We start from the raw sequence: 21,029 nt of genomic DNA on the forward strand, positions 1-21,029 counted from the left end.
TAGTGACAGCAGCCCTCCTCTTGGCTCACTCCATGAGGGTGGAGAGAGAGCGCTCCTATTGGTTGTTCAGGCATCGTTGAACTTCTCTGTTTGCACATGTTTGATATAAACAGACTGTCAACATAACAAAAAAAACAGATAAAAGCAGAGACAGTGGATGTAAATGTGCTTATCTTTTACAGCCAAAGCACTGCAGCAGTCGCTTTCATTCACCTATAGTGTAAATGATTGACAGGTGTCATGGCCTGTCCCCTTGTTTTACTCATAATTAAATGAAAATGAATTCAATCCAGAGGCCAAAGACTTCTGACCAATGACACAACTGTAGAGTTACAGACTGTAGACATGTTGAGAAACTAACTCAACATAAGGAAACAATGAAATTTACTGAATATTTTTAGAATACAGATACTGTACGATCATGATGCTAATTTTGCTAACCCGATGCGGTAAATTCCATTATCTGCTAGAAATTGAGCCCCACATAGAATAAATCATCATTCAGCACTGAATTTAAGAGTACACCAAACATTTTCTATACCCCCCCACCCTTATGATAAAAGACTGAGATGGAGGGAGAGCCCCAAAGAATTAGAGGAGCATAGTCTGTCATGAGTGGCTATTTACCTTTTAAGTCAAATGCTTATGTGCATGCACACACACTTCATGCCACCCGTGCATAAGTCAGATGACCAGGTTGGCCACCCTTGTCAAAAAACTCCGGACACGCCCCTGCTGTTTGGTTACATTAAGTCAAACAAGCCACTTAACGTAACCAAACAGCAGGGGCGTGTCCAAACTTTATTAACTGGGGTGGACTGACTCGGGTGCCCAAGTCACACAAATCCCTTGTTCAATATAAAAAACATCATGCCGTAGGTTATAAGAAAAAACTGAACAGAATTTTAGTTTGACATTTGGTCCCCTAAATAAAAGCCTTACAATGTTCAACCCATCTCACCCTCCAGCTCCACCCAGAGCGCTCTTAAGGTCGGTGTTGGCAGCCCCCATGACCTCACTTTCACAGCGCTTCTCACTGAAGCTGACTGTTGCTAGGTTTACAAAGGTTGGCTTCCCTCAGTGGTGACAGTTAAGTTTGTTTGAAATTGCTCCTTATGCTTAACATTTGCTTTTATATTACTCTAAAGAGAAGTCTGTTTGACACAGCGAGCAGAAATTCAGACAAGTGATGCATCATAAACATAATAGTGCCCACATGCCGGCTCACATTTCGAGTGAGTCAAACCAATCCTTCTGTTGCTAATGCGACACTATGGAATAGATATGTCATATTCATAGCCTGAGATCTAGAAACAGACAACCAGCCACACTCACTTTCAAACCTAACGAGCATGTCTTTGGACTGTGGGAGGAAGCCGGATTACGCTGAGAGAACCCACACATGTACGGGGAGAACATACAAACTACACACAGAGAGGCTCTGTCAGATCGGTTTTTCAAACTAGGAAACTTCTCGCTGTGAGGAAACGGCGCTAACCACTGCATCAACGTGCAGCTCGGGATCGCATTCAACCAAAATATAATACTGTTTACAAGGAATATTCCACTTAATTAAATTATCAGTTACAGATAAATGAATGAGTCCTGTTCACAGTTTCACAATTTGTGAAGTCAAATTGACTTAAACTTTATGTAATTGTTGTGCAAATGTGTAGTACTAGTATGTATTTAATGTTCAACTATTGGAAATAAATCTGAATTTTCTTTTGATACTTCTTTCAGCAAACTCTAAAGATTAGAGTTCTTCCCTTTCAGGCAGAGTTTAGGAATTTGATTTCTAGCCAATTTGTTTCGAAGTGTTGATGTTTTCATTGATCTCAGTTGTTTTTTAAAATTATCTATATCTATATATATATATTTATTTATTTATTTATTTTTTGCTTGTTTTAATATGCTTGTAATCTGCATGGGGTTTGGTCAGGATTACATTATATTAAGTTCATTACACTTTATCACAAACAGTTGTGCTGAGCAAATCAATCCTCTGATGAAAGCTGCAGAAAGTGGTTTAAAGTCACGCAAAGGCAAAGCTGCTCGTATTCAGAGAAGATGAACAATAAAAGAACATGTAAGGTGTAGAGCTAGGAAAGGTGGAGGGAGAGATGCTTGCTGCAGAGATGATGAGAGTCATTAAACAGATAGCATGCAGTGCAAATACTCAGAACTTACAGTACCAAGTGTATTTGTCTATTTACAAGTCAAATATATGAAAAGTCCAAATAAACATCTTATTTCAAAATATAAAAAGCAAAAATTAAGACAAGAAAAATGTTCTGCAATGCAGCAAGCATATGTTCCTGGTCAAAAGATGTTCTTATTCATTCAGATTTGTGCATCTCGTTTCAAGACACGTCAGTAAATTCTGCATCAACAGATTAGCAACTCGATACAAGCACAACAGGCTCATTTGTTTTTTCTTTGTACACCTCACAACAAGATGTTTATTGACTTAATTATTATGTTTATTTATCTGGACTGGTCAGGTGATTGTGGCTCATAATACGTGTTCTTATTTGACCATAAATCCGACAAATACACTTTGTAAGATTAGTGCTTTATCAGTGCTGTGTCTTTGATTGCAATACAAACAGCTTCAGCTCAATCAGACAACATGCTGTCACAGTTCTAACGAGAACATGAACACATTAACCCCGTTCATTAGAAGTTCTTTTCGACTGAATTCGATCAGGTCAGCGTCCTGCCGTTGGTTTCTAAAATACTTAATAATGTCAGACTGAATCATATTTCTGATCGAGAATAGATCTTTAGAACTGAACATACTAACCCTAACCCTTTTTAACGTATAGGTTTCAAACAGATGAAAAACTCTTAATAATAATCTAAAATAAACTGTAACCCCTCGACTCTCCCCCAACACTCTGATGTTCTCCGGCCTGTCGATCATATTTTCAGTTTTCTGGGGCAACAGAACAACTTATAACTCCTTCATAACGTCACTAAAATCTGCACTGGCACTGTGTGTTTTTAACTACTCATTTCACACTTGATATTATTCCGTTCTTTATCACTCATAAAGAAGAGAAAGTTCAGTTTATTGTCCTTTTTTTTTTACTTTGTTGCACTCACTCCTCCATGCATGCTCACTTGTGTTTTCCTGAAGTCATCCCCAGCTCACATCTTCTCCTTCTCATTGTTAATCAATCATATGGCTTTCTCTTCTTCCTGTTCGTTCATGCCATCATTACATGCAACCCTCCTCCTCCCCATCACCGGCCAGCCTTCACCATGTCATCAGCCGACACCTCAACCTTCAGTGTCTTGTCTCCACAGGGGGGAGAGATTCACTCAGGGCCGACATCCTTCGATCACACTACCTCCTAAAGTTCAATCACCAAAGACTCTCTGGCAATAATATCAAGTCATCTCTATAAATTAAAGATGTTTCTATGATTCATTTGCTTGTCTTTCATGTTTGAAATGTCGCTCTAACTCACCCTCTTTGCTTTCCTAAAGAACGCTTGCATCTTTGACGTGCAGTATAAGTAAAAGCTGCCTCTCTCTGTGCCGCTTTAATCAGCTGCTGTCATGTCTGCGTTGTTCTGAAGACAAACTACGTGTTGAAGAAGACTAAAAGAACAAAAGACAGCCTGGCAGCTTGTTAGCTGGTACACTCATACACGCTGAGACGTGTGACATGGAGACATTTGCTGACAAAAGAATTACACATGTAAAAAGTTGGAAAAAAATTCCTCTGCTGGAGTGATAAGTTATTCTAACTTGAACTTAATCATTAAAAAGCTAAAAAAAAAAAACGTTCCAAACAGTGACTCACTCAGGACAAAGCAGCACATTGCATTTCTTTTGTGCTGATCTCGCCCTGTACATGTGTAAGTGTTGTTTTGTTTTTAACATGACATGTGTCACTAATCTCATCAAGGTCTTCGCTGTCAAAATGTCAATAAAGGCTTTTTCTGCAGCGTGCTTCATCTCACACCTGAACCCGACAGTGATTTAAGGCCTTAAAAATAAGTACATACAACTAACTATATTAATGCACATTGCCTCGTTTGCTTTTTTTAATCTCATAGGAACACAGAGATTATAATTTCAGTATGTTTGTTAACCAGATAAAATCTCCTCACAGGAGCTTTAAAGGTCTTTTTATGCAAATTTACTTCCTCCACACTATTTGGGTTAGTAGATGTTTTTGGGGAAATTAAGCGTGTTCTCATTTGGGAGCAGGAGGTTATTTTTACATACACAATAAAGGCAGTAAAAGACTAAATTAATTAGATTAATTAAGGTTGGCATGGATCAAATTTTTTTTTCTGCAATGCAATACCGACTGGAAGGTTTTAAATATGCAGAAGAAAACCCATTCCATGCTGCCAAAAACCACTCAGTCTCAAAGGAATAAAAAAACTCTTTTCCAGACATCTTTTAGAAAAGGCTTCTTGTTTCAGAGAAGAACACAACCGTCAAATCTTAAGAGGGACTAAACGTTTTCTGCCCACCATCGTTTTAACCGTGAACAATTACGTTAAAGCAGGGGCGTCTCCAGGATCTCTGGGCCCCGTGACAAGATATCACATAAGCCCCCCCCCCAGAGTAGGTACCTTGGCGGTGCGAATACAGAAAGAAAAACAGTTCCCATGTTGTGTAGTTCTCAGAGAACTTTCTAGTGGATAGTTCCTCTTCAAAAAGTTCCCAGTACTGTCTCGTCTGAAAACACCTATAGGTATGCATCTTTCCTCTGTGGTTGTTTTAGTTGTTGTCAGATACAAGAATTGTGCTCGTTTATTTGACGATCTTAACTCTGACAGTTATGACTTTCAGACCCAATAAGGGCCCCTTCCTCCATCGCAGCCCTGTAGCTCCCCGGACCCCGAACTACAACGCTCATGAAACTTATCTTCTTGTCAAACTGTTCATCCCATGTCCTGATCATTTCTCCTTCATTCAGAGCTGTTTTCCCTCATTAAAGAGGGGGGCCCGGCCAGATGCCATATGGGGGTCGTTGGCATTGCAAACTTTTAGAACCACAGTTCTCAACAATAACCGCTCACTGTAACTATACAGTAACTTCACATTATATCACGTATGGACAATCAAATTTCTTTGGACAGAAATAACTGCTTCCTTCAGAAAAAACCCTGGACTGCAGAAAAAAACAACAGGTAGACAACATGCTGGATCAGCAAACATAAACACTGAGTTCATTTTTCTACAGAAGCATATTACTTAAAATATTTGCTCTGAATAAACAACATAAAGATCTCATTAAATTCAGATGTTCATTGTCTTACGTGAATGCACTGTGGTACTTTTCAAAGTTCACAAAGAGAACAAAACATTTTGAAAGACTGCGGCTCTGATGCGAGGGCAGAGCCTGACTCGTCTGTCCATCGTGGACCGCTGCTTCATCACAGAGACAGACACTGTGTTTGTGTTCAGGATAACAAGTTCTCCCTGCAGCGTGCTTCATGATGCATGGAAAGATAGAAAACTAGTGTTTTCTTTTTCCTTCATCAACAGTAATGTCTGTGAGACTTTACAAAAAGGACCATAGTTTGGAAAGGCTTTACAAAGGCATGACTAATGATGATTCATGTGTGAACTCATGAAGAAAGAATTATGGATTTCTGGTGCTCACCAGCCACAAATGATTGAGTCATTATGACTTCACACTTAATCGATTGTCTATTGATAAATATTAGATCACAGCTACTGCTAACCAAGCGGAAACCTCCGATGTTGAAAAAATGAAGCCAAAACTGCAGTTCTTTGAGTGTCCACGTGGGGCTGGCTGCAAACACCCAATGTAAAATGTCCATTTTGAGGTGATTATTGAGGGGTGATTTAAAAAAAAAAAAAGGTTATGCATAATAAGGGGGAGTGGCTAATCTCTCTGACGGTTATTGACTGAAATGATACTCAGCTTTATGTATCAATGAAGCCCGATGGCACCAGTCAGTTATGTCAGCTAGAAATGTGCCTTAAGGACGTTAGGACCTGGATGACCAGAATTCTTTTGCTACTTAACTCTGACAAGACTGAAGTTATTGTGCTAGGCCTTAAGAACCTCAGAGAGACTTTTTCTAGTGATTTGACTGTCCTTAATGACATCAGCCTGGCATCCAGCACCACTGTTAGGAATCTAGGAGTTCTTTTTGGTCAAGATATGTCTTTTAACTCTCACATCAGTCAAGTTTCAAGAACAGCCTATTTTCACCTTCGTAATATATCCAAGATCAGGAATATCCTGTCGCAAAATGATGCAGAAAAATTAGTTCATGCATTTGTTACCTCTAGATTGGATTATTGTAACTCTCTTTTGTCAGGGTGCTCTGGCAAATCTCTAAAGACTCTTCAACTAGTCCAGAACGCTGCAGCTCGTGTACTGACCAGAACCAGGAAATGGGACCACATTACTCCCGTCTTGGCTTCTCTGCACTGGCTCCCTATACAGTCTAGAATAGAATTCAAGATCCTTCTTCTCACCTACAAAGCGCTAAATGGCCAGGCACCATCCCACCTGAAGGAGCTACTAGTGCCGTACTATCCCTCGAGAGCGTTGCGGTCCCGGAGTGCAGGCCTGCTGGTGGTACCTACAGTCTCTAAGTGTATTATGGGGGGCAAAGCCTTCAGTTATCGGGCTCCTCTCCTCTGGAACTGCCTTTCAGCCGGGGTCCGGGAGGCAGACACAGTCTGTATTTTTAAGAATAGACTTAAAACTTTCCTTTTTGATAAATCTTATAGTTAGTGCTGGTGTAGACCAGCTCTTAGTTATGCTGCTATAGGCTTAGACTACCGGGGGAACTGGCACCTTGAGCTCCTCTCTCTCTCTTTCTCTCTCTCTCTCTCTCTCTCTCTCTCTGTGCATATACAGTACATCATATTAATGCATGTATCTATCTGTAAATCTCAGTCACTAACCACCTACTTTCCTGAGAGCTCTTGAGCTCTCTTAGGCTCCTCAAGATCGTTGGTTGACGGCCTGCCAGAACAAGGCCAGAGTTTTTGTGATCATTTGTTCATGGTGACAAATGTGAATTCATAATAGATCAAAGATGTGTTTTATAATGATAATTAATAACTGCATTTTTTGGTTATCTCTTATAAAAGCAGCTTATAAAATAATATTTTTAAAATTAAATCTCACATTAAGTCAAATCTATAGAGCAGGTCTAACCTCAATCAATCAGTCTTAACTTGTACAGCACCAATTCATAAGTGATTTTTATCTCAAGACACCTAAGGAGCATGTCATTACTCTTTATTATATTACTTACAAAGACCCAGCATGAATCCATGATGAGCACTAAGCAACATTTAGTAAAGTTACAGAGCAAGCTAATGCTAGTTTATCTTTATAAATCAGTTCTAGTCTAAACTAAAGTTCTCAACATTTCCTGATAGTTTTGGTACTTTTCAATACCAATGATTTTGACATGATATAATCTCTGTTTCTGTGACAACCACAGTTTAAACTAAGTCAGTGAAATGAGGAGGGAAAAACTTTTTAGCACCTTGTCTCAATATGAAGCCATTGACTCACAGTAAGAGCACATGTATGTATCTCTATCTTTGTAAATGAGAGAAACTGTAAGGGTTTTTCGAGGCTTGAATAAAGGTTGATGATGATGATGATGATGATGATATTGTCAGTAAATAAAACAATCATAGGTCTGTATCCTAACTCTCCTTCTGCCTGTTGACTGCAAGTCACATGGTGGACAGGACAGACTATTCAGCCTGCTAACAGTCGGTCTATTTGCAGCAGCAGCAGCAGCAGTGCTGCTAAAAGCCCCAAAGCAGATTAAGTAGTACTCCTAAATCATACTCTGTGGGTGTGTGTGGGCGTGTGTGTGGGTTCATCATGAAGACGCTCGGTCATTACTTACTGTAATGCACTGTTCACCTAAACTAACTCATTTAAGGATTAGAGGATACATTTATTTTCTTGCTGAACTTTTTTTATATTTTACTTTGAAACATTCAGGAAGTGACTGACTGCTGGAGGACGTCTGAATGATTGTAATCAGAGCCTAAAATAATGAGATCATGCAGATACTGAGGAGATTCTAAAACTAATGTAACACTGTTATACCTCAGACCATCCAAATAAAAGTAAAAACGCTCCACGTAGACTGATATTTGAAATAGGCAGGTATTCGTCCTGTTCTAATCGGTACTGAGCTGTACCTGTCACCAAGAGGAGGCGCTGTGATTGGCTGAGAGCTGAGCTGCATCACGGCTGGTGTAAGGACAGAGAGGCCTAATCAGCTTCCCTCCTGCTGACACAACGCTTCCAACACGGTCACATGAAGCTCTGACGGCCGACACTATTTATAGAGAGATGTACTATCTGTTCACTTAATAATAATTAAAACACACACACACGCTTTAAAACATTTTGTATGATCACATATTACACTGTCAGTGCTCGGCCTGTATCCTCTGTTATTGAAGGATAGAGAGGACAGGGCGGCAGACTGCGGGAGCTGTCAACATGGTTCACGTCAGACGTTCACTGCAGAGAAAAAGCCTCTGATGTTTCTATACGCTGACTCTCCTAACACTTCAATACAAGACCCAGGATGCTCTGTCAGCCACTGTCAGTTTGGGAAGATACTTCCAGAGAGTTTTACACTTGAAAGCGTAGCAGGTCTTCAGCCGAGTGTCGTTTGTAAAAGTGTAAATGCACCAACTGTGAAAGAATTGATCACTGAGGCAAAGTGATGGAAAAATCTGTGACAAAACAAACAAGAGGATGTGCTCAAAGTTTGTTTAATGTCTCTCTTTTAGAATAAATTAAGTAAAATCAAAGGAATCTGAAAGTGTTTGTTAATGGCTGTGTCTGACTACGTATGGCTTTCTGAAAAGGGAGAGATGAAATTTGTTGATCAGAATCAGAAAGACTTAATTTATCCCCAGGTGGGAAATTCAGATGTTAATAGTTTCTCTTATAGAATATGGCAGCAGGGAATTTAAAGGGATATCAAAAGAATTATGAATAGAATAAGAAACACAAGAATTGAAGTTTTGCACAAAAAGTGCAGAGAGCTGAACTGTTCCCAAAGAGTCAGAAGCAAACATGAAGAAGCAGCGTTCAGTTTTTTTAATGCTCTGAAGAAAAGGTCAGCTCAAACTCTCTGTCTTTTGAATTAAGGCGAAGACTCACTAATCTGCACATCTTCCTTTTGTTAAAATGTTTTAAGAAATTATCTAATTACCTATTTTAACTGACAACAAGAACTCTGCACTGCACCTTTAAGGCTTGTGTTTTAATACATGTGTCTTATCTTTGAGCTCCTGTCCTGGGATGTTCCAGTTTCAAGGAGGAGGCTTTGAATAAGCAGAAATGTCAGATACAGACTGACGGAGAAATATTTAAATGTGCAGCACAACCTCCTCCACTCAGACAAATCATCCTAAAAAAACACAGTGACATTCCTGGTGAGCAACACAATCGTGTCGTTCAGTGGAACAGGGGATTTTACAATCCCTTTCATTATGCAGAGTATGTCCACAAACCTTAAAGTAACACAAGAGAATGGTAACTTATATCTCTCCACAGGTTACTTCTGTGAGGACTCAAAAACAAGATGTATGTCCAAAGTCACAATTATTATGCTAACTCCTGTACACTGTCTAACCAACAAAAGTACTATTACTATTTAGTTCATTGTAAGTAAGACAATGTGCAGGCGTTTTTTTGTTATTCTCGATGCACAAACGCTTCATGCAGGCGCTTCCGAGTGCACAGCCAGCGCTTTTCTGCCTGGAAAAATGTTAGGTGGACAAGGTGCCTTATGAAATACCTGATTTTATTTCAACTCTGAGAAGGCCAATAAGCCAACCATAGTTTAGAATTTAGGGGGTTTCACCCATGCCTACACTGGCCCCTCCCTTTGGATATACGTTTGTCTTGATTTAAAGCCAAGAGCTCACTCATGCAGGGTTGTTTATTAACACTGATGACTCGAGCACAATACTACACACAGGTTTCTCTGTATATACACACATGTACAGATGCAAGCCCTGAAGACAGTCCTGTGTGAATGAGGCTCATATCACAGCTCTGTGAACAGTCTCTCTTCACTGCTGACTGTGCAGTCAGTCAGCTGGAAACAGAGAATCAATTAACAATGTCAGCCCCCCCCCCCGCTCTCTTGTCTTACTTAACCATCCGCCTTTGTCTCCTTTGCTCTGTTCTTTTTCCTCCCTCCATTAATAATAAAAGATAACTCTCTGTCGAGACGACATATCAAACTGAAAACAGCTGACTCATGCTTCTGCACCATAATGCCATTCACCGGACTCGACGTAAGGAAGAAACTGTTGGTCTGAACTCAAACACAACAGCAGCAGAGGATCTTCAACGTGCTGCACAGATACCCATGATGTCTGTAACTCTGTGGAGAGAAGATGCTGAATCTCCTCAGCTCAAACTCAGTGACATTTATCTCCCCTCACATCGTCTGCACTTCTTGTTCTGATGACTCACAAATGTGAAAAAAGTCAAATGTGTGTGTATAAAGCCCTCTCCCTCTCTGATCTGTACCGCTGTACTGTCTTGCTGCTCCCCATCAGGGCCTTTGCACCAGGGTTGGCAAAACAAAGTCAGCAAACACACCCGCACATCACTTATTCAGGTGCTGAGTTGTAAAAGAAAAACACTAGATATGACGCCTGACCGGGCTCAATATGTCGTCTTTTTAAATGCAAATATGGCAGATAAATAAGTTTATCTTTGGGAGCTGAGTGTTGCGAGTCTTTGTGCATCATATCTTTGCACTAGGGATGTCACAGTTGCAGATTTTTAAACTTCAATACGATCTATTAAAATGTTAAACAATATCAATGTCTGTTTGAGACCATAACAACAAAAATAGAAGTCCTGGGCACCCCTGGTTGGGTAATTTCTTGTTAATTGTTAATTATCAAAAATGCAGGCAAACTCCTTCTCTCTCTCTCTCTCTCTCTCTCTCTCTCTCTCTCTCTCTCTCTCTTTTTTTTGTTTTCTTTCTCTCTCTCTCTCTGCAGCTTTTGGTTCAAAATAAGTCCGATGATCAAGTCTTTTTTGAAACTTTAGAACTTTTCAATACTATCAATCATTCAAATCACAGAGATCCTATCTTTTCTAAAACACATGGTATGGAAAAGTATCAAAGTATGGAATATATTGACGGCCTGACTTTGCACTTATTTTGTCTTCTTTTCTTTCTTGTTCTTCTTTCAGCATCTTGTTCTCCCCTCTCTCTCTCTCTCTCTCTCTCTCTGTGTTTCTGTTAGTTTCAGTCATCACCTCACAGACAAACAGAAATCTGGTGAGTTGAAGAAACGAGCCAGTCGGCACATTTACAGAAACATTGATTAGTGTGTGTCGTCTCAGTAAATGAAATGGAGCTTTACGAGTGTATAAAGCTTTGACAGACAGATCTCTCTGCTGCTGTCACATCCTGTAGTAATGGACTCTGATGGATTGTGTTTCAGGGTCCGTCCGTCCGTCCGTCTGCTCTGCTCCAGATAATCAAAGCAGCACAGTAAGCTCCTTGAAAAATCTTGAAAGTATTTCTTAAGCTTTCTGTGTGTGCTGCCTGCTACAGCTTAGAGACAACAGTTTTGGACACATGGAGCAAAGACACACACACACACACAGAGCTTATCTCACTGCACATCTGTACTTTTTTTAAGCAGAAAACAGATGATGTCATCGTTTTGTCAGATGCTTTAAAAAAAAAAAATCTCAGACCACGTGGACATCACTGTGACAAAGAGAGAAACCTGAACAAATCATCAAAATACTTTAACTTTAACTTTAACTTTAACATGGAAAAATGACAGGAGCTACCGTCTGATGAAGATTCTGCAACAACTCTGTCATGAAAAAAAAAACTATTTGCGCTTCCCTTCTCATAGGACGTGAGACGACAATCGACGTCATCAAAAACTACATTCAACAACGCGACACACTGAACATAAAACAAGATTGGAAATTTAAGTCTTTACTGTCAATACGGTCATATGACAAACAATGAACACTCGGGAAGAACAAAAGGAAATGTCAACCCTTAATATTTACCAGAATAAATAATGCCTGTAAGAAGTTTAGAGACTCTGCATCTTACACACCAACTTCCTGGTCTTCTAACAACGCCATAGAAATACGTTGTGGTGTAATAAGAGCTGATGCAGAGAGGTGAAGTGTCTGTGAGTTTACTATTCATGTATCAGAAGTTCTCATGTTACACCTCTCTGATCAATACATGTCTCATGTCATCCACCCTTCCTGTTTCAGAGCACATGAGTTATTAATGTCTGTCAGGACCTAAAGCCAATTTCAACCAAAATCTGAAAAAGTGTATCTGGAGGAAATGACCAAGCTTGCCTTTAACACCACTGAAGTGTCTAAAAGATGTTTCTGTTATCCCTGTGTGTTTTCATTTAACTTTAAAAAGTAACTCAACAGAGTGGCAACATCTAAACTTTTCTGGCCTCATTCTCTGAGGACTTCAAGAGAAGACGTGTGTGTCCAAAGTCACAATTCAAGTTCTTACAGAGGGAAATGTGCCACATTAAAACGCAAAGAAAAGCTCTAACACAGCCCTCTGATAACAAAGAAATAACCAATCGCAGGGGGCCGATCAGATTTGAAGGGGCACTGGATTCATAAAAGAGGAGGAGGCTACTGACTGTATCCACAAGTACTGCAGAGGTGCTGAAAGGTAAACGAGTCCGTCTGATTGGTTGTGTCTCCTGCTGTGTTTAACATTGCATTTATTATCTGTTCTTATTTTATTTATTTTTTTAAAACAGAAAAAGAAAACAGTTCATAGCCGACTCAGAACAATGACCTGTTCTCCCTGCCCGGGCTTTTCGACGCTCTCTTGTCACTTTCTGCTCATGATTTGAGGAGAATTTAAGAGACTCTTCTGCACCAAGAAGTCACTTCAAAAAAAAAACTCACAGTCGACAGTCTTCATCAGGGCTGTTATTTCTACATAATCCTTGATGTAAGCTGATACCTAAACCCTGGACAAGTAAACACCAAACTACTTCACAGATAAACACTGCTACATGTATCGAGAGAAGAAGAATATATCTTTATTACTTTATAGACACTTCTGACAAATTCACTGTTTCATACTAACCTCCCCCTCCCCCCCTAACCTTCCTCGAGTAAGCCTAATACTGTGCTAACACGTCACAACAAGTGGGAGGACATGCAGCAGTAATCCCTCCTCCCCCACCTCCTCCTTCCCCCCCTCCCTCTCTCCTGTCTCTTCACCCTGCAGGTGAAGGAGGATTACGGTCCTGATGGCTCTCTATTGGCCTCTGATGTTTCCACCAGGATGTGCATGAGGCCGCTTACACATGGCGGCAGGAGGAAGCCTGAGTTCATTCAGCATCCCCTCTAGGAATCTTTTAGTGAATAGTACTACCTCTGTAGTTACAGAAATGTATAAATATGTAGATAAGTACAATTATTTTATCATGTTTTAAGGTTTTGTTTTTTTAACTTTGTTCTATTACTTTTGCACAACTAAAGAGCTTTGAAATGTTGTATTTAACTTGAGTTTGCTCATTCTCTGCATACTTAATGATACTGACTTGTAATTTCATTAAATTAAAGCTCATCAAGCTGAATTCATTCTGTGATATTTGATGGACAAGTTGAGATGACTATTGATGTGTGTACAGCATCAGATCTCTCAGTATATGGAAACTCCTTTTGAATAATAGTTAGATGAGATAAAAAAAAGAAAATTCACAATTTGATGTCCCTGAGATTTAAAATGTGTGACCATGATTTGTTTTAACTTTATGCTCTTTAGTCAGAGTCCACCTGAGGATTCTTTGCTCTTTTTGGTCTACTTTGAGAATCAGAACGAAAACCTCAGAAAAAAGCTTTAGATTTGTTTCGTTTTACATCCTGGTTTGGATCAAGTTGTAAAAACATCCACAGCATCTCCTCCTTTGTCCCTCCCTACATGGATAATACCCTTGTTGTTTTTGGTGTAATTTGGATCTTGGGTGTCTTCGCCCCCCAGGTCAGATCATCCTGTGTACATCAAACCTGTCCTGGAGCCATGAACACTCGTCTGTTATAAACCACAGGATCATTTTCTGAAATGTCCCTTTACCAGATTAGATATCTTTACTGTCACTGTAAAAGTACGATGAAATATTTCTACCAGCGTGTGAGTGAGGTGCGTGTGCAGCTGGTTGTTTGTTACCTTTGCAGCCACGGAGGAGCTCGGCTTCTCCAGCAGGTCCCAGAGTTTCTGTCTCTGCTCGGGACAGCAGCCGTGTTCCTCCTCCTCGCCGTCCTTCTCCCTGAGCGTCTCCGCCTCCCTCCTCAGCTCCTCGTTCATCTGCTCCTTCTTCTGGTGGTACCTGGCCTGGCAACACGACTCCAGGTAGATCTCGTCGATCCCCCAGTAGTCCAGCTCCTGTCCGAACGACAGGGCGCACATCTCCTCCATCATGTGCAGCTTCCCCGTCCTGTAGAAGTTGAGGATGGAGGAGAAGGCCACGGGGTGTCTGTCGAAGAAGTACTCGTTCTCGTTGAGGCTGTAGTCGTCGCAGATCTCCAGCAGAGACTCGTGGGTGTTGCAGTCCCGTAAACGTCCCAGACGGGTTCTGGGCAGCCGGTCCAGTGTCCTCCACAGGACTTCATGTGTGAGACCCCCAACGTTGAGCCTGACCCGCCGGGAGCGGGCCTTGATGCGGATGATGTCTATGGGCTCAGGGGGAACCAGGGGGGCCACGGGCGGCCGGGGGTTGTTGCTGTAGCCCGCTCTGTCCGTCATGTTTGCTCTCTCACTGTGGACAACTTGAACACTAAGGTTAAAGGTGAGTGTGTGGGTGTGTGGGTATCAGGAGCTTGTGGGGCTCAATGAGATGATGGCCGGAGGGGGGGAGGGGAAGGGGGTCACCCTGACCCACCAAGCTCACCTGCTTGTGATCAGACCTCTTAACTCCAGGTCAAATCCATGGCTGGAAAGAAAAAAAAAGATATATTACATTAAGTCGATCAAATGACACAATCCTCCTTGATCACCTCTTGAGCCTCTTCAGAGCACAAGATGTGCTACTATGAGCATCAGAGACGACGCTCATAGTAGGGTCATTGGCAGCAGGATTAATCCTCTGACCTGCACTCCCTGAGTATATGGCAAATCAATCATGTTGTTCAAACCAATTTGAGATCCCAGGAATCTGTGGTTCTATGTTTCATGCAAGAAAAGACAAAATGCAGGAATCTGGGAACGCTATCACCACATTAAACTATCAGTCGCCCTATGATACATGATTTTGACAGGAAGCTCCTCTACAAGACATATAAAAAAATTCAAACAGATCCACCTTCAAGAAAAGATCACTGTGCCTCAATCCCCATCTGTTCTTAGGAGCCAGCTGTGCAGTTTTTAAGAAGATTCTTAAATTCAAGTTTTCTAATCTATCATTTGTTCTGTAAAAAATCACTCAAGAGCAATCTTACACACATTTCAGTGCTGATATTCAAAAGCAACATTATTACTTAATGTGTTTTTCCATTATGCAAATTTATATCATTAACTAACATTTAGAAACATGAATAATATCTAGAGCTCTAAACTGCTAAAATGTTGAATTTTTGACATAATTCTGCACTAAACTTCAACATTTACGTAACAAATGAATGCTGAAGAGAGAACACTTATTTCCCACCTTTACACACAACAGGTATTTACATGAGAAATATGTCACGTGTCTCATCGTTTTACAGCGTCAGCTATTTTTGAATAATGTAGGCTTATCTTCTGATATTATGAAATGAATAATTATGAAATATGTGTCTCTCTTCTGTTTCTGGCTATTTCCCCCCTCAGATTTAATATAACTGTTTAATTTCCCTTCATCTTTTCTGAAGACAGTTTTCTCTGAACAAAGTGCAAGATCCAGCGTGTGTGAGTAGTTTCTATTTTCTACTCACAACTTCTAGTTTTAATTGATTAAATCATCCAGTCTGTGTTTCTCTTCCTCCGTTTGAGAACTGTTCTTACAGTGTGTCTTACATTTGGAGTCCTGTTCGAAGATTTTAATTTGGGCATCCCTGGCATCTCTCTCGACATCTCCTTTTAATCCTGCGTGACCTCTGCGTGCTCTCCTCACGGCCCTGCAGTCTCATGCCCTTATATGGGCATTAAAAGGGCGTTCTTCTATGCTAATTAAGGTAAACGGGCATGAGCTTATAGCTTACAATGACATGGCATTCATCAGTGTAAGAGCACAGGTGTGAATAATTCTGTAGGTTAAGAAAAGCTTCATGAACCTGACTCAGACTTTTCTTAGTCTTCTTAAGAGCAACTTTCAGAAAGCACTTAGATAATGGCGAATGAGGCCCAGTGACCACAGAGGAATACATGTCAAAGATAGATAAACTTCCTCTATCTTTAAATTTCGACTCTTAAAGTAAAGTCACCATGTACACTTTGATCATGAGGTCAAAATAATTCACCTGCGTATACCTTGTCTTGCCACAGAGGCCGCCAGAGAGAACAGCACTCTTCCAGCCTGATCATTTAAAGGCCTGAACTCAGCATCGTGTTTAAGTTCTGCTTTTTCATATTATTACATTGAATTAGTTCAGCCACACGCAGTGACACTGCAGCTTTCAGGTAGACTTGAGGTCTTGGCTGACAAGTTTCATCCTGCCGGAATCCAAATCTCTGGACAGGTCACATGGTCCACTAACTGACTAAAATATAATATTGATGTATGCTAAGAGCGTAGAGTGTGCATGTACAGAGAGGAGACCTGCTGCTGAGGCTTTAAAGGCCCCTTAAACTCTTATTATTCAGGTGTTTGTCTGCATATCCCATAAGGTGCGTCAGCATTGAAATACATTGGACTTTTTTGCTTGAATGTGAAACAAAAATGAGACTTCTTTGTGTTGTCAAAAACTCAATCCATCTGACATCAGTCCACTGTTTGTTTTTTGTCAATTTTGGATTCGCTGTTAAAAAAGATTCGCTGCATCTTACAAGCTGCCAGCTGGTAAAATGATGTTCAAAACATAGCACCAAACTAAAAGGCAAATCTGAATATTTACACCAGAAGGAAAAGTCCCCATCCACACTGTGCATCAAATGATCAAACTGTGGAACCATTATGTTATCTCCCAGCTCTAAAAAAAAAAAAACCAAAAAACCCTTGAGACTCATTAAAGCCTGGAAACTTTTTAATTAGAACGAGTTCCTCTCATTAAATCAGTGAATTATCAAAAGTGAGCATCTTTCAAAAATAGTTTTCTTATGTAATGAAAACTAATTTTAATCCATGGCTTGGGGAATGAATGGAAACTTGCTCCTGTTGGACTATAAAGGCTTATGTTTCCATTAGAAGGGCTCTGACAGAGGGACCTTTATCTGATTGTGTAATGGAGTTCCACAAATCCCAGGAGTGGCATTAGGCTTCGTCTCCCCTGGCTCTCAGTCTGCCTTAGTTAATTATAGCCTGTCTATCTTCTCCCGGGACACTCATAGGACACATGTCTATGTCAGGAATCAAGCTGATCCCACATCACTATTTTTAAAAAAGAAATTAAGCTTATTCAGACCTTCAACTTTGAAATAAAATACATTCATGTACTCACTGCATCGTTTTTTTCCTTGTTCATTAATCACCCACTGATCACCTGAAATAATATGATTATGAACTCTTTAAAAAAATCATGAAATGTGCAATATTAGAAGCTGACTGTTCTTGTTTTTGCGTCAAACCAGCCTAAATGAGCTGCATATTCCGGGTTGAATCCTGGACAAACATCTCAGATTCAGAGTCCAAAGTGAGTGCGACCAATTAGTTGTCAAGAGATTAGACGACTCAGGCTTAACTCGTGATTACACTCCTGAGTCCATATCAAGTTTAAAAAAGTACAAAGTAGCTAAGAAAGTATTTCATGACCAAGCTCTGATCTATTCTCTTTAATGAACGTCATTTGTTGTCGCTACTGCTTTGTTGGATTAAAAAAACAAAAACAAATGTGAAGTGTAAGAATGTCCGTGTGACTCACCCTGCGTGCGAAGTGCTTTTTCAGAAAAGCAGAACCCTGTCCCGTCCTGGAGGATCCACCATAGCACCCGGCTAGTTCGTTATCTCAGCTGCTTCGCCTCCCCTCCGGCCGCAGATTCACGAAGCCTCCCGAGAGCATGCAGGCAAATATACATCCACATTTTTTCCGGAAAGAAAAAAATAAATCAGTGCAGGAGAGGAAATGACCCGGGAGGTGTTGCAGCGCTCGGCGCCATAAGGAAACACACAGAAAGACAGAAAACCAGAGAGAGAGAGAGAGAGAGAAAGAGAGAGTGAACCGGCTGGCCCGGAAAGCTAACGGCCCCGAGGAAGAGAGTATAACGGGATGACAGAGAGAGAGAGAGAGAGAGGGGGGGGGGGGATAGCTAATTGGATTGAGGCGTTCAGCACCAAGGACAGCTCCAGATCAGCAGTCTGTTTCCACCTGAACTCCCACTCACCGCGCCGCGCTGCCAAAGCTCCTCACATTTTTAACTTTCTTTACTTCTTTAGTGTTTATATCAAACTTCAGGGAGCAAAGTGACTGACTTTTATCTGTCTTATATAACATTCATTCAGCAGACGCTTTGGTGCAGCGACTTACAATACATTAAATAATTTAACATCGAAACAAGACCTGGAATGATTTCAGCATTTCTTTATAAGACACATTAATAATCCCCGAATTCAAATGCATTTCGATGTTTATTATAACTCGTAAAATCAGCCTCTGTCTGTTTTCAACTACATCAGGACAAGTATCGCATATAGAGGGGTATTATTATTATCATTATAAGAGTAGGCTGTAATGGGGTTGTCAGGACCGTCCGGCCTGCTTCTTTCAAAGTGATGTCTTCTGCTGTTTGGCAACTGGGAGAATGCAGGTATGCAGCACTTCCGCATTGACTTCACATCTCAGGAGAAGAGCTGCATTCGGGCAGAGTACAGACCCACTTCCCCTCCTTGCACTCTGAATCCCAAATGAATCTAACAAGTGTCATTCCGTAAGGGGGCGTGTCATGTAGTGGGCGTGTCCTGCGGTCCTGTGCACCGGTTTGTATCCACAGAAACACCTGCTGGGTCTTTAGACCCGAGGTTACATCCACTCTTTAAATGAAGTCTGTTTCTTTGGGTAGCGTTCGAATTGTCCCTCCTATCTCCTTTCACTATCCACTTTACCTTAACCCCGGAAGAATTTAAGTGATAAGAGCCGTTTGAATTCTCTAAAAGTTAAGGAAAGGTGGGTCAATGCTTCCTTTATAACCTCCTTTAGCATAGGATACACTGGACCATCCTTTACGAAAGGAGATGAGATATGCCGCCCCACAATTCCTTGCGGCCGCAACATTTAAAGCGACTCGCGCATCCGACCGTTCACGAACATTAACGATGATCGTAAAGTGACACAGATCATGTGAGGGATAAAAAGATAAGAGACATTTTTATCAGATCATGTTTTATTAAAGATATTTCATTCACTTAAGAATGCTTTGTGCAGTTGTACATTTGTATACAACATTATGTGTCGGTTATATCTTACATAAATGTAACAATTAATATCATACAATCATATTTACTTTGATGTTGATTTCTGAGTGGACAGGAATGTGAAGGTTTCACTTGTAGCCTGGTAGTCTATATTGCTTTTATTTCAATCCCAACCTCGTGGTAATTAAGGATTATTTCATCGGTAAGAAGGCACAGAAAGAGTTTTTTAGATGCGTTTTTTGTAGTCCATTTTCTGAACATTGTAGTTTCAACACGGCATTAACCTCCGCCGGCCCGTCGCATTTAATGACGTAGCGTAGTGGAAAATACGGTCGGATTGTCAGAGCAACGAGATCGTCTTTCCCTAATTTCCTTTATGGATTCTCCTAACATCTCTCCTTGACATCATGACGTTTTCGCGGGGTTAAGGTAAAGTGGATAGTGAAAGGAGATAGGAGGGACAATTCGAACGCACCCTTTGTCTTATTTTACCCAAACACAGGCTCCTACCCTAAACCTCCCGCACCCCGAGCCGAATCCAAAGTTTTAAACACTAGTGAATCATTGAGGATTTGTGAAAATGAGGAACAGCTTTAGAATGAACTTAAAGAGTTGTAAGAATATTTTAATGAATTAGAAATTAAAACTTAGAAATACAAATACAACGGTTTTTTCTTGCATCAATTTATTCATTAATGTGTCACTTAAGACAAGGGTTGTCATCATACCAGAATTTTAAACACAGATGATACAAGTAAAGCTCTAATGAAATCAATCTTATATCATCATGGTGACCCTGCAGCTGTTACCATGAGTAACTAGTTTGCTCACTGCACAGACTGATCTTTGCACTTTGTTTTGTGATGTGTTAGCAGGAGGTTCTTCTTCCCTACGAGCAGGAAGAGAGCGAGCATCTCTTCAATCTTCTGACTGTCAGAGATAAGGAGATAAGTGGACAGAGAATCTCTTGGAGATCGCAAACTGGGAAAATCACTAAATAATCGAATGTATTGAATAATTCAGAGGAACTACTGCCAAACTGAGTTGGAACCTTTCAAAGCTAAATGTCTATGAATGAGTACATAAGCCAAAATTGGACAAGAATCAATAATATGCAAGTGTTTCCAGAGATCTCAACTTGTTTTTCTCCTCAATAACAAAGCGTGTTTCCTTCATGATTATGAGATGATTTTATGGTGATGTGTGACACAATAAGCTGGTCATTGTGATAGGCCAGACCCAGACTTGCCAAGCTGCCACTGCACACTCTAATGAATTAATTTAATTAAAAAAAAAATCTGTAGATACAAGATAAAAAAAGTCAAGATCTCAAGAGAACAACCAGATGTATTACTCTTTATTTCACTAGGAAAGCAGATTAAATCAAATGTAGGGATGCACGTTCTTTTTGAGCTTCCATAAAAGAGGATGTAGACGATGATTATTAGTAGAGGAGATGTGTCTGTCGAGAGGGCATCCATTTTGAAAAGGGA

At 40.5% G+C, this 21,029-nt stretch overlaps 2 protein-coding genes across 2 annotated transcripts in view; one reads left to right on the plus strand and one right to left on the minus strand.

Annotated features, from left to right (window-relative positions):
- Window positions 1–18,341, minus strand: part of LOC109979571 (potassium voltage-gated channel subfamily B member 2-like) — a 31,881-nt gene extending 13,540 nt beyond the window's left edge. The window contains exons 1-2 of the mRNA XM_020628412.2: window positions 18,050–18,341; window positions 14,226–14,988 (exon numbers count right to left, since the gene is read on the minus strand). Of these exons, the coding sequence (XP_020484068.1) occupies window positions 14,226–14,801 (576 nt within the window). The 5' untranslated portion in view covers window positions 14,802–14,988; window positions 18,050–18,341. The remainder of the gene's footprint in view (window positions 1–14,225; window positions 14,989–18,049) is intronic.
- On the plus strand, window positions 5,915–7,108 carry LOC136178910 (uncharacterized; the record flags this gene model as incomplete). Its single annotated transcript, XM_065953340.1, has 1 exon — window positions 5,915–7,108. A coding segment is annotated over one exon (831 nt), but the record flags the coding sequence as incomplete, so codon positions are not given.
- Window positions 18,342–21,029: the final 2,688 nt, after the last annotated feature.

The sequence above is a fragment of the Labrus bergylta genome, chromosome 4 (genome assembly GCF_963930695.1).
Source record: "Labrus bergylta chromosome 4, fLabBer1.1, whole genome shotgun sequence".
Taxonomy (NCBI): domain Eukaryota; kingdom Metazoa; phylum Chordata; class Actinopteri; order Labriformes; family Labridae; genus Labrus; species Labrus bergylta.